This window comes from Accipiter gentilis, chromosome 29, assembly GCF_929443795.1.
Source record: "Accipiter gentilis chromosome 29, bAccGen1.1, whole genome shotgun sequence".
NCBI lineage: Eukaryota > Metazoa > Chordata > Aves > Accipitriformes > Accipitridae > Astur > Astur gentilis.
In genome coordinates, this window is record NC_064908.1 from 5286281 (window position 1) to 5299762 (window position 13482).

At 43.3% G+C, this 13482-nt stretch overlaps 1 protein-coding gene across 5 annotated transcripts in view; it reads left to right on the top strand.

Annotated features, from left to right (window-relative positions):
* The window catches only part of ANKS1A (ankyrin repeat and sterile alpha motif domain containing 1A), a 110619-nt gene that overhangs the window by 16435 nt on the left and 80702 nt on the right, over window positions 1-13482 (top strand). For 4 of the 5 annotated variants that reach the window (XM_049831706.1, XM_049831707.1, XM_049831708.1 and 1 more), the window contains exons 2-3: window positions 12158-12238; window positions 13038-13194. In XM_049831706.1, the coding sequence (XP_049687663.1) occupies window positions 12158-12238; window positions 13038-13194 (238 nt within the window). The remainder of the gene's footprint in view (window positions 1-12157; window positions 12239-13037; window positions 13195-13482) is intronic. The other variant, XM_049831710.1, reaches the window with a different exon arrangement.

The following is a 13482-nucleotide window of genomic DNA, read 5'->3' on the forward strand; positions in this document are numbered from 1 at the left end:
AGGGAAGATACAGTGCGAGGTTGCCAGCTGTAGCCAGCTCAGCGCTGCAGCATGAGCTGCTTGGTATTTTTTGATTAGGAATTTGTGGTTGCCCGGGCAGCTTGCTTCCACTTCTCTGGAAGTACTGGATGGAGGGAAGGCGAAGGGAGAATCTTGCAACTTTCTAAGGAATTGTGCTTCAGCAGAACCTGGGGGCCTGCACCATCTAGATGTGTCCTGCTAATTTTCTCTGCATCTAATTTTTTTCTTTAAATACTGCGCTTTCTTCCACATAGTTGCATCTTTTCCAGTACTGTGGAAACAGCAGAGCTTAGCTTCAAATGAAGAGTGAGGAATGCTTACCTTAGCAGTGCTGCTAGTTCCAGTTTGCAATTCTGTGATGTTGTCAGCTCCGGGCTGTTTTATATGACATTCATAATGCTGCTCAGTTTATTGAGTTTCTGCAGGAATGTTTTGCTTCCTTTTGCTCATATTCCTCAAACCCCCATCTAGTCAGATGCAAAAGAGGAGAATGCACTGCAAAGTTAGTATTTAGTAAACCTCATTAAGAGGTTTATAAGCATTTTGCAAATGTTGTCAAATTTCTGTCCTCTCTTAGGGCTCAGTTTCCCCACCTAGAAGAAGCAAGGCAGCTGTTTGAACTTCGGTGCTTCATGTAAAATCCTACATCTGCATGTTGGGTGGTCAGGGTTTGCTCCCTGACAAATGTAGGCACTCCAGTTTGAGAATACTGTTATTAAGGTACTAGTGGAGACTGTATCTCACATTGTTATGTGTGTTGGAAGCTAAATGCAAACTTTTTTTTTTAAACTACTCCAGTGAGCATTTTCCCTTCTCTTTCCTTCTAAAATATCATCTCTTCTGAGTCTTGTCTTCAGTTGAGCTAAGTGCTAAAGTCATCAGGCGTGGTAAGTGTTTGTGAGCTGAAATGGGAGGGACCTGTAGGTGATGCCATTTAGATGTTACCTTCCCATTTTCCTTTCTCTTCCCCTACCAACATGCTGCCTTTGGACTGTATGTGGAGAGGAGGATGTTCCTGACACTGTATACATCAGAAACAAAAGCTCCGGGCCACTGTCCCCTGGAGAAACTGCTTGGCTTTCCCTGTCTTGATGACTGAAATTTTTTGCACTTCTGTCAGAAAAGCATTGTTTAGATCTGGCCCCTGTAGTCAGTGCCAGCATGTAGAGCCCATGTTGTATGTGAACTCTGCTCCATTGCATGTAATCAGCTGGAAGTGCTCCCGTAATGGGAGCAGATTGCAGAGCGAGTGTCTGTAATGCTTTTAAGAATAAAGGGCAGCATATGCACTCAAACCAGACCTGTTTTTCTCCTCTCCTGCAGCTATTTATTTTGCCTCCTGCTCAGAGGGATTCTTTGATGTAGCGTAACATGCACGCGTGACCCATCCTTTCTGTCTCCCATTGCATAATGCAGGAGGTGATAGAGCCCACTGGCACCCCCCACCATACATTAAGTTTAAAGAAATGCATTTCCACTGCCAGGAGCCATCTGTAAGTGTAGGGCTGCCCTCTTCCTAGTGGGTAATTTTAGCTTGGATGGATGTTTTTCTATTAGTGATGCCAACCCTATCTTGTTTCTTTATAGTGTGAGCCTGCAAGCCCAGAGGTTAAACGTCTGGTTGTAGTTCTTGCACCAATGCGAAACAACCTCCTCCTGGAAATGAGGAGTGGGAGTGGGTAGGCTGGTTTTGAGAGAGATAGATGAGCTTACCTTTTGCTGCTTACAGGTCCTGAACAGATCCTTCATGGGGTTGCTGTCACTTTGAAAACTCATGCAGATTTCCTGCTGCCTGCTCTTAGCCAGTCGCTGCATCTGAGGAGCAAGTGGTTCTGCTCTATTCATAAAGAGAAGGAACAATTTGGCCATTAGAGAATCAGTTGCTGCATGGTATTGCTCTGGTTGAAATGCCAGCTTTTTCACAGCACGCTGTTAACCTTACGCTGGCTGAACTGTCTGTCAGTGTTGGGCAATGAGGCTAGAGCTGTTAGCAATCCTTGTTCCTAACTATTGCTTCACACTGAAATGAGCTGGCAAAGTGGAAGCACTTGATGGGTGGGAGGGAGCTTGGGGTCTCATACTGTGCAGAGGGCCAGGCACAGTCTCTGACTGCTGCTGTGTGTCAGCCAGAAGGTCAGACTGAATCTGAGCATTTTTACCCGAATTCCTTGTCAGTCGCACTGCCTTTGCTGCTGGGTACCTTGAGAGCAAGTGGCTGATTATGGACCCTGGTGCTCCGGCAGCGCTCGAGCTGGGTTGCGGTGTTGCGCAGTGTTGGCTGGGTTGTTTTCACATGTCCTGCCCTTAAGGTCCCCACTTTTCCCCATCCATTCTGGCATCATGTACTTGAGCTGGTGATCCTACAACTTTAAGGAAACTTTATATTGTTAAACTGTCTTTGGCTCTAATTTATCTGGCGGGATATAGGGAGGGGGGCGGGCTCTCTCCTCTAACTTGTGCCGCACGCATCCAAAGTTGGCGTTGCCAAATCATTGGCAAGTGCTAAAGAATATGCCCTGAGGCTTTCAAGACAGACTGGCTTGAAGCTTCTCGTTCTGGTCCTGATGCTCTAGAGGAAAGGGAAGGTGTACTGGGAGGTGAAATGGCCAAAGGTTTGTCTTGTTGCTGTTGCTCAGACTTTACTGGGGGACATCAGTGTCCCCCCAGTAGCTGCTTTTTGAGTTGTGCTTACTGTCAGCTCTGTTTTGCTTGCAGGTATTAACATAACCTTTCCATGCGTATTTCATTCAGTGCAATAGGATTAAGTCTTTTAATCTGTCTGTCCTGCATATTTGGTCTCACAGTTCAGCATGCTTAGTAATATGCAAGTACTCTACTACAAGGAGTGTGAGCCTGAAATGGGATGTTAGCCATAGCCATAAATCGGAAGTCCTGTAATTCCCACAGGGGAAAGCATGTGCCTTCATCCTTATGGTGCATTGAAAAGACTGCCTTTGGATATTTTTTGCAGGGGGTTAGATGTGACTCAAGGCTGGAAATATCCTGGGTTTCAGTGTGATGGTGGGCATTGAAGAGTCACTTGTTTGCTGGAGTTGCTTGTTTTACCTGGAGTAAAAAAAGCCCAGGAGAATTTCAGAAAAAATGCTTTTAAGCCCCTTCTCCAAGTGGTTGGATGTTATTAGCAAGTTGATGTGTAGAATGTGTGTAGTAATTTGGGAGAGGTGCAGATACCAATTAAGTAGCAGCAGAACTGCCTTCTTGCTTGTGTGATGATTGAAGCGGTCTCTGGAGAGCAAAGGGAAAGGAACCAAGTGGGACGGTGGCCAAAATCCCATAATGGCCTCCGTGCAGACGGATGCTGCCATGTATGCTTGGAGTTGAATGTCCGTGCTGGCTCCTCGAGGACTTGGTCAGTGATCACCCTGATGCTGTTGTTCTTGGTGCATGCACATGGAGGTGGTTTGTTTCCTCTGCTGTGTTTGTCAAAGACACATTCCCACCATCACCCCTTCCAAACACATGGATTCTCCTCTTTTGGGAAACTTCAGCTCTGCATCCCACTGTCGGAAGCTGGGCGGTGTGACAGCTTCGGTCTGGAGGAAGTTATGTTTTTCTCATGTGCCAAACCTACTTTTTTTGGCCAAAATTTTGAAAGGAACGAAATCCAAATGCATGTGGGAGATCAGAAAGTCACTCTAGTAAAAACTCATCCTGAATTTTTCTTTTGTTATTGTACCATTACAGAGCTGTGCTGTGGTTTCTCCTTCCAGCCACACTCTCTTTCCTACTGGAGAACTAGCTGAGATAGGAGATTTGCTCTCCTGCTCTCTTTGGTTTATTTAAATATCCATGAATTTTCGTGTTTGATATGGAGATGAAATTTTAGTCACATACTCTCATTTAACTGTCCCTCCTCAAAACCTGGGTGCCAGCAACATTTACGTGGTAGTTTCCATTAAAATTTGCAGTTGCGTAGTTAAGATTTGCTGAAGCTGTTGAGTACTTCTTCACTAAGATCCTCATCTAAACTTGATCTAAAAATCTGTTGAAACAAAGTCCACTGGGAAGTGCGAGTTGATACTGCAGCTACTAGAAGAGATGAAAGCGTACCCTGCCATGGAGAGCTGTTCATTGTATGCAGACAGACCTATATGTGAGAATTAAAGGGAGTTTTGTGCATACAGCTGTTGAAAACACATTGCTCCCATAAAACTTGCTCGATACACAAATGCAGCTGCAAAATAAACAAATTCTCCCTTATGAATGTGTCCATAAATCTGGAAGTTGCTCTTGGGTGAGGACACTACCTGTTCACGGAGATCTTTTTGTGCTGCAAGATAATGCTTTCAGCACGCTTCCACCAAGTTTAGCTTTCAAGATTTGTTAGGTATTTGTGCAAAGAAATGCATGCACTGGGAAACTGTATTCTTTTTCATGGGCTTGACAGGAATTTTCTGGAAAGAGCTGCCTGCAATTAGAGTGGGGAAAATCTCCTCCAGCAGGCACTGTATTCTTCTTTGCAATGTATATACTGCATGTCTTCACCTGTTCACTCTAATTGGAAACACAATTGTCGTTCCTTGATAGATTGACTGCCTGACTCAGCTCTGTCTGGTGTAAGCCTACATTTCTGTAAGGAAAGAAGGTATGTTCCAACAATGTGGAAAAATTAGAGACACTAAGATCTCATATTGCTGCCTTGTGAATCTCTGAAAATAGCTTTGTTACCTCTACTGTCTAGTCCTGCTTTGCATGGGCTGACACAACATTAATCCCATAGCTGCAAGATTGAGACTTCCGCTGATTGCAAGAAGTGAGTCATCCCCACATTAACAGTGTCTGCTCTGCAGAGACGTTGGCATACTCCTCCTGTCCTGGAAGGAGCCTGGAGTTAACGTGCTTTGTCGGTTTAGGAGTGATGCTTACCAGTCTTCTGTGTCTAGGTTCAGCAGTCTACGTGGCTGCACGTTTAATGCATGTGCCCCTTAACTTTGACTTTAACCTATGCACCGTGTCTCAAGTATCCAGATTTCCTGGAATGGTGCGTTCAACTCCCAGTAGGATCAATTTGTCTGCTCTGGCGGTTTTGTTCTTTTCATGTTTGAAAACTGGATGCTTTGCACAGATGTTTATGATCCCAATGTTCTTTCCTTATAGGTGTTGCTTTCCTGCTCCAGTGTGTTAATTGCCAGGAAAGTTTCTGCTTTGCAGCCCAGAACTAATGGCATTTCAGTGGTGATTTTTCACATATCATAGGTGCTTTCTGGAAGGGAGAGGTATTAAAAGCCATGTGTAAAACTGCTGATACTGTAGCAGCTGGGCAATGCTGTACTCTTCAGCGTGTTAATTCTTGTGCTTGAGGTCAGTGGTCTCCCATTTCCTCTAATTTTAGATTTTTAAGCACAACAGTGAGGACCCAGTGAGTTCCAGCAGGAGGAAACATGGGCAGTAAGATCTCATAGGCAGTTTAAGATGACGTACTCAGCATTGTACCTTTTGAGTTGTCTGTATGCGGTGTCTGTGGTCAGAGGGCTGACAGCCCTGTAAATCCAGATCTGCTTTTTAATTTACTGGTAATCATTCGAGCTATGTAATCCTCTTCCAATTCATTTTGCCATCAAGATTTATCAATGTAACTTACTGCTTGCAGTGTGAAGGATTTTTCCACACTTCTCCCGACAGCTTTGGGAATATGCTGTGCTCTAACTTCCCTCCTTCTTTCAGTGTGAAAAGCTAGTTGAGAGCTTCAGTTCTCCTGAGGTCTTGCAGGCTGTGTGATCTATGGATAGCATCCTTGCTGACAGTTGTTCTTGCATGTGTTTTTCTCAAGTCTAGAGACACTTGAGAAGCACGTGTAGTATTACCTCAGATCATTCAGCTTCTTCCCTTTCATTTAAGCATAAGAAGTTGCATTTTAGCCTTATCAGTCAAGAAGAAAATTTTGTTCTGAATTGTTGGGGGGGGGGGGGAATCAAACCCAACAACCAAACTCAAACAACAAATCCAACAAAAACAATTTGTGCCTCTCCCCTTGTGGCCTCTTGGCCCTTAACAGAGCTCTTCTACATCAGGTAGAAGGTAATTACTGTATGTGGTTGTAAAATACTTGGCAACATCACCATGTTTGAAGTACTGAATGTGAATTACTGTATTTTATTTTTTCCAATAGAGAAATGCAGGCAGTATAATGTCATTGGGAGAATTTTATATACAGCAACTGCTTCCTGTGTAAGACTGGAATGTGAAGCGAGACTTCTGCATACATTTAAAATGCTTGGACTCTCTGCAAAGCATTATATAATTATCCTCTATATTAAATGGCCACCCACATTTTCTACAGTATGTCTGTATTTGTTTTTGTAACTGATAAAATGCTACAGCTGTAAAATGACAATGCCAGGCTCTTAAATATTGTGCTTTTAGAACTAACTCTGCTGCAGTTAGTGGAAAAATACTAACAAAGGCAGAAAGCACATTTTTTGGTCAGGTGTTCCACAATAAGCTGAAAGCAGCGGTCAAAATTAAGCTCCTGTTGAGCTAGGTGCTCTACAAACTCTTCAGGCCTGAGCAGAACAGACCAGGCAGATGCATAGATTGTATGTTCCTCAGTTTGTTGGGTGGGGGACAGTCAAGTTTGCAAGGAATCTGCTGAACAGAGAAAAGGGGGATGTGAAAGGATAATAGTGCGGACAAGAATATAGGAGGAGGGCAGCCAAGTAGTTTTGGGTGGGAGCAATCATCCCAACTGACTGCTTTTTTTTTTATAGTAAAGAAAAAAAAAAACGGACAAAGAAGTTGAGGAGTATAGAATCTGAAGATCACCGCTTGGCTTCCTTTGCAGCCTCTCCAATAGCTGGAATCTAACCGGGTTACTCTCCAGTCTTTCCTGAAGCTTGCCAAGAGGGGCTGAGAAAGTATTGCTTGGGATCCAGCCACGTTCTCCCCTGCCCCAGGAATACTCTGCTGTAATCTTCTCCAGCCTTGCATTAGCAGTTTATTTTTGGAAAGGCTATTGTATTATCTAGTGGTTGAGGCACGACAAAAAAGGGGTCGCAGCTCTGTTGTGAGCCCTACCATGCTGTACCCCTTCCCATCGCTGAGATGGGCACAGCGCTGCCTTTCTCGCTCTTCAGAAAAATTTAAGCATGCTTTCTAAACCTAAAGTCTTGTACAAAGCATTCGAGTTGTTTGTATTACCAGTCTATAAGCAGGAAATACCAAAAGAGGGTTGCGTTTGCATTGCAAGAATCTAGCAGTTGTATGGATTTTAATAGCCGAGATGTGTGTATTGACTTGCTTGTGATGTCCTCCGGGCAATGGACTAGGAGTTAATCTGCCTCCAGCCTTAACTGCCCTTGTGACACTTTGTCTCTAAGGCATTGAACTAAGTCTACAAACATCTGGGACCAGTTCTCAGCTACTTTAAACTTCCTTTGTGACCTTGGGCCAAGGCACTCATGTACACTGGTTTCTCGAATCTAAAGCAGTGGTAGCACTAGTATTGTGCCTTTTGTCTTTAGTGTTGAGTACGTAAATACAGGGGGAGGAGGGGTAGCAATGGCCTCTGCTGTCTGCTCTGCACAGGTAAGAGTACTGGGGCCTGAAGTCTCTGGGCGCTTTTGTAATACACCTAAGTGAGATTATAAATCAACTCTGAAGACTTATAGTTTGACTTGAAAATAGTGAGTTGTTCTTTAAGTGACTTGGCCTTTGCTCTAGCCCGATGCCTCAGATGATTTTGTGATTGAAGTTACTACAGTCAGAAAGAAATAAATGGAAAAGCAAAAGGAAAAATATTGTCTTGTTTAAAGGAACTATTGGGTTTTATCGTGACCTAAAGCAATGTGCTTTATTCAGCAATTTTTACAAACAGGAAGCTTTATTTAAAAGGCACTTGCTAAATCATGGAGCAAGAGAAAACTGAGTGCAAGAATTACTTTAAACAGAGCAGATTTTGCAATTTTCAGAGCTTTTCTTATGTCCTTAACGTTCAGTCTTAATTGCCTTAGATACATCAGAAACATTGTTTGAATACTACGCTGGTGCAGCAAAAAAGGGAAGTGAAATCTGGGTAATCATTGAGAAGTTTGCTTTCATGACGGAGACTGCTAGTATGAAAGCACACCCCCTCTTTGATCTGAAGGGGTTTTTGGGGCATTGGGGGAGAAAAGAAAGCAAACAGCAGTGGTAGTTGAATTGGCTCCAGACCTTCTCTGAGCTTTATTGGAGACTTGTATTTACAGCATTCTCCTTCCTGTGCCGGGATCTGCTTTTCTGCTTAATCAGAAACAGCCCAAAATCACACTGTACATAGATAGTACTTGGCTTTGTACTCTGCTTCTCTCAGTACCATATTTCCATTTTACAGATGGGAAAACTGAGGTCTGGGAGCAGAGCTTTTCCCAAGGCTACGTAGCATGGCAGGGAATAAAGCCCTCATGACTTCCAGAGTAGCCATCTACACCCCAGCTTGCAAGGCTCAAAGAGTATCGTAATGGTCTGGCATTAGGATTTCCTGCATTTTGTTCTGTCTTGTCTATTTTTGCCGAAGGCAATGTTTATACTGCCCTGTTTTGAATTACTTCCCCTCTGCCTTGTAAAATCAGGTCAACAGGTCTGTAAGTAGGTATTTTCAAGATGAAATGATTCAGGCTTTACCACTGCATGATCTCACAGCACCATAAATAAGTGCTCATCTCTTTCTCATTTCATTTCTCATCTGCAAGCCATTGGAGGTAATATATTCTAGGTGGAGATGTGGACCCTGGCCTTGATGTGAGCATCTGTGCCTTAGCACAGCGGGAGGTTAGTGACTTGAAGGAGAAACCCCTCTGAAAGGGATTGAGCCTGCCCAGCTGCTGCAGACTCCTGATTTCCTGCAGTGATTTTTGTGTTTCCATAAAACCTGCTTACTTGATTCTTAATGTATAATTTTTATTGTTCTCTGGGTTGTGAAATGTGCTCGCGCTGGGCTGAACCAAGACAAGTTAGACACTGTTCCATATTTATTTGTCTGATAAGAGTTCCCAAAGTGGGGCTGGCTGAATGGGGCTCCGTGTACCCATGAGCCTAGCACCTCAAAGTCTGCTGAGTTGTTCCTGGTAACTTAAACCTCTTTAAACTTCCCTGTCTGGCCTCAAAAGACCTGACAAACTCCTCACTTCAAAAGATCTAATTTTAATCCCAGAGTACCCACCTTCTCCCCAAAGTGGTCTATGGGGGGAGCCTGGGCTTTGTTTCCAGTAGTTCTGCCACCATTCCTATGGATAATGCCTGAGATGTCATTCAAATCAGATGCACCAGGCACTGCAAATAGTGCTCTGAAGGAATTGCAGTGTCTTTCAGAGGTAAGATCCCATGCTAGTGTTTTTCCAACTCCTAGTTTCTGTAGACCATAATGGAGTTATTTTCCTGTGTTTAGATCTAACATGAGAAGCTTGGGATCTTATCTTAGTCTGTCACTTTAATGCTGTGTGTTGCATACATAAAAATGGGATGAAAGATTTGGTTTCTGTTAGCTCAGGAGAACTGTGTGGCCTTCCTAGCAGAGCTGGAGAGGAAAAGGAGGGAAGAGAGTGATATACTTCACTGCAATCCTCACATCTAAATATAAATAGTTCTCTTCTTGGATCCTTTCAGTCTGAACTTCTGGGTGATTTGACCTTTCTTTGATAAAAGCTTTCTTTATTTGCAAGAATAAAAGGGCAAGGGGGAGGAAAGGACACAGCAGATTTTTTTTATTTTTTTGTAAATATCTTAAAATCCTGGCAGTTGATTTCTGCAGTAGCCAGCGCCTGCTGTTGAACCGGCTCCATCCTGGACTCCAACTTTTCTCCTGACTCCCTTGAGTGAACTTTGTATTTTACTCTAAAGCATTAAGCAGAAAATTTCTAAGAAAGTTTATGGAAGTGTGTTTTCTCACAGGGAGACCATGCTTTGATGGGGAGGGATATCCTGGGCTCCAGTCCTCAGTCTTGCTGCTACCTGCATGTATCACTTTGAGCAAGTGACTTGGTTTATGCCCATTACACCACTAACCTTGGTTTTCCTTACATCATAACTTGAGCTGAAAGAAATATTTGTATTAAATGCTGCTGGTTTTTTGTATGTACACGCTGTAGTTTTTTGACCTCGGCATCAAAACACAGCTCTGGTTAATATGTAAAACCACTGAACTCTGTGGCTTTGGTCTGGTTAGCAGCCTGTGGAAGGGGATGCGCAGGTGCAGTATTTATAACCGCTCCAGACTACACGCAAGTCTTTCTGGCACTAGTTTTAACCATTAATTGCCACTTTAAATCCAGCAATAAATTATTTGGGTAACCACACTGCATGAGCCCACTGCCAAAAATAAATCAGAGCCTGAGAATTACTCAGGTCCCCTTCATACCTCCGGACCGTTGCAGCTGGATGGGGTAGGGCACCTCCTGGACTCAATCTTGTTGGGTTTTGGTGTCTCGCATATCTTCTGGACGTAGTTTAAAGTATCATCCTGCAAACTATGTTAGTAGCACTTGAAATGCATCGCATGTATGTATTGGTTTGCTGTTTGCTTCTGAAGCGCAGGGTGGTGTGTGGTGGTGTGCGGGAATGCCTCTGGATAAGCCTTCTGATGCTTTGCAAATTGGATTTTGTGGCTCACTTCCCTGTCCTCTTGGATAAAGTTTCCCCTTGAGCTCCACTACAGGAGAGGCAGCTGTGTCCGTCTCAGGACTGCAAAGCCTTTTATAATGCTCTGCCGGATCAGGAGTCACTTGGAGGGGAGAGACTTTCCATTTCAGAGTGTGCTCCTGAATCCCACCTGAAACCTGCTTGAGAGTAAGCATGCTGCTTAGTTTACTTCTGAGTTTCCACTTGGTCTGCATGAGATTCCTGTTGGTTTGGTGCCTTTCCTGCTGCTTTTACACACCGTGGTATAGAGTTTTTGCTGGCTAGGAGCCCTCTAGTAATGACTGTTATTTTAGAAAACCTAGTTACTGCTCGGGCTGCCTCTGTATCATACGGTGAGTCGTAGCGATTACATGCTGGGGAGGAAATGAAATGATCAGGAAAGGCCTACTTCATAAAGAGCAACAGTTGACTTTATTTTAAACCAATTAAATTGAGGATTAGAGAGTGCTGTTAAGTTCTACCCCTAGTTAAAGAAAACAATGCAGGAAAATGTACTGTATTAGCAAAAGCATGATTGTCTAGGCTTATGATAAATCCTGTATAATACTGGAAAGTATTAAGTTTAAAGCAGGCCAGCATACAAGGAATGATGGGTTGTAACGGAGAGGGCCGTCTTCAGGAAAGGTGAACCATTTCAATTCGCTTGTAAGAACGTACCGATTCAAGTTCACATGCCCTTTCTGGGAGAGGGTGGTAGCACTTCTGACAGGTGGCAACAGAAACCAAACTCCTTTAACGGCAAGCTCAAGAGCAGCGCCAGCTTCTTACACTTGTGTTTCTCTACTCTTTTAAATAGGACACCTTGCCAGGGTTAGAGGGAAGATTAATCCTCTACAGGGTTAATCCTTAAGTCCTTGGTGATCGACTTTTGAACAAGGGAGGGAAGTTAATATTCTCAGAAGTGCTTGGAGACCACCTACTCTTTCATAGAGACTGCCAACAGCTGTCAGATGGAAATGATTTTTGGACAGTAAGAAGTCAGCATGGAATCACACTGGTGACCAAGAGCAGGCTCTGTATCCCACAGTCTTTGACTTACACCCCTAGTGACTCTTGCCATGGAGGGAAAAGGGTTTCCCAGAGCCATCAAAATTCTTCAGAAGGGTGTGAATTAGCAATGGGTTGATGGTTTACTGTCTCTTGTGGTTAACTTTAATAGACACATGTTCCTCTGAAGATGTTTTTTGGCAAGCACATGTATGGCTGAAAGATGTCTAGTAGCAGGAGAACGTGGGAGCTCTGATTTAAAACCAGGATGGTCTGATAAAGCATCAAGTAGTGAATCCCTGTACCGGCTGTGTGCTTTGTGACACTAACCCTTCTGCTCGACACAGTGCTGTGTGGTCTGTTCTCTGTATTACTGCTCTTAACCACAGCTGTCCAGCCACTGGTTTGCTTCCAGATAACCAGCTTGGTGTGAGAACTCTGCTGAAACTTGTCCTTGCCAGCTGTCTGTCTGTTTGGTGTATGCCTAAGTGTTCCCTGTACGTTTTCTGTCTTGCAGCATCTGGAGAGGGCCAAATGTGAACTGCGTTGACAGTACTGGATACACTCCACTGCACCATGCTGCTTTGAATGGTCATAAGTGAGTCATCTTATAATGCCTTTGATCATAGGGGATATAGTATGTGCTTTACAAGCTACAGTTTCTATGTAATTCATTCACCAGTCTGATGCTGTTTCCACTGAAAATGTGGCGATGGTGCAGCACTACACCATCTTCAGGACAAGAAGTGAAGAACATCAGCGCAGTGAAGCTATAGAGGCATTGGCTGCTGCACAGTATGATCATACATCTCTTTAAAAATTTGGCAAAACATTGAGGTTTTCAACCACCCTTTTATTTATAAACAATTTGGATAAGATATAACAACATATTAAAGGTGGCTTCTCCAGTAACAGTCCTCTGCAGTCTGTCTGGTGTCCGATGTGTTGCTGTGCCTGCACCACTTTAAAATTTGCTTTTGTGCATATTACATTTTTAAGTAACTGCAGTCTTCAGCATGGTAAATCTTGTATTGTTCATTGCTACTTAAGACATTGAGAAATTCAATAGTGTTAAAGTCTTTATTCATGTTCATTGTGCTGGTGCAATTCACTTTTTACCAGAGTGGCTTGTGGATGACTTCAGTCCCTATTCGGCTCCGTTAGTGTGAAGGTAACATAGATCTTTCCTGAGCTCATCTCAGCAGTTTGGTTTTTATTGGGTTTTGGGTTTTTTTTCCCTTGGGCAACATTTACTAGGAACGCTTTAAAATCACATTTCAAGAGGATCTCTGAAATACTCCTGTTCAGATTAACTTTTTGTAAAATACTTACTGCAGAATGTAAGCTGTGAAACAAGGACTGAATATCTTATGGACTCAAGTTTCCTTTTCTTGCAGGGATGTTGTGGAAGTTCTGCTGAGAAACGATGCACTAACCAATGTAGCAGACTGTAAAGGTTGTTACCCTCTTCACCTGGCAGCTTGGAAAGGGGATGCAGACATCGTGAAGCTCCTCATCCACCAGGGACCTTCACATACTAAAGTGAATGAGCAGGTCTGCGTATTTTACTCTAAGATATCATTGAATTGCTTCCCTTGGATGGAGGGAGATTAATTTAGCTGACTCCTGACCCTTCCCAAACTAGTAGTAATTGTTATAAAGTCCTGTTTGCTAATGGGATAAGAAGGGCACTGCCTAAAGCAAATACCTCCAGTATTCTGAGTTAGTGGTTGAATGAGTAAGGTATATATGTTTATATAGAGATAATGAGAATCACTCTACATCTAGGAAGTGGTCTGCTTTCATACTGGGCTTCTAAAACTAACCCATAGTTTTTCCTTT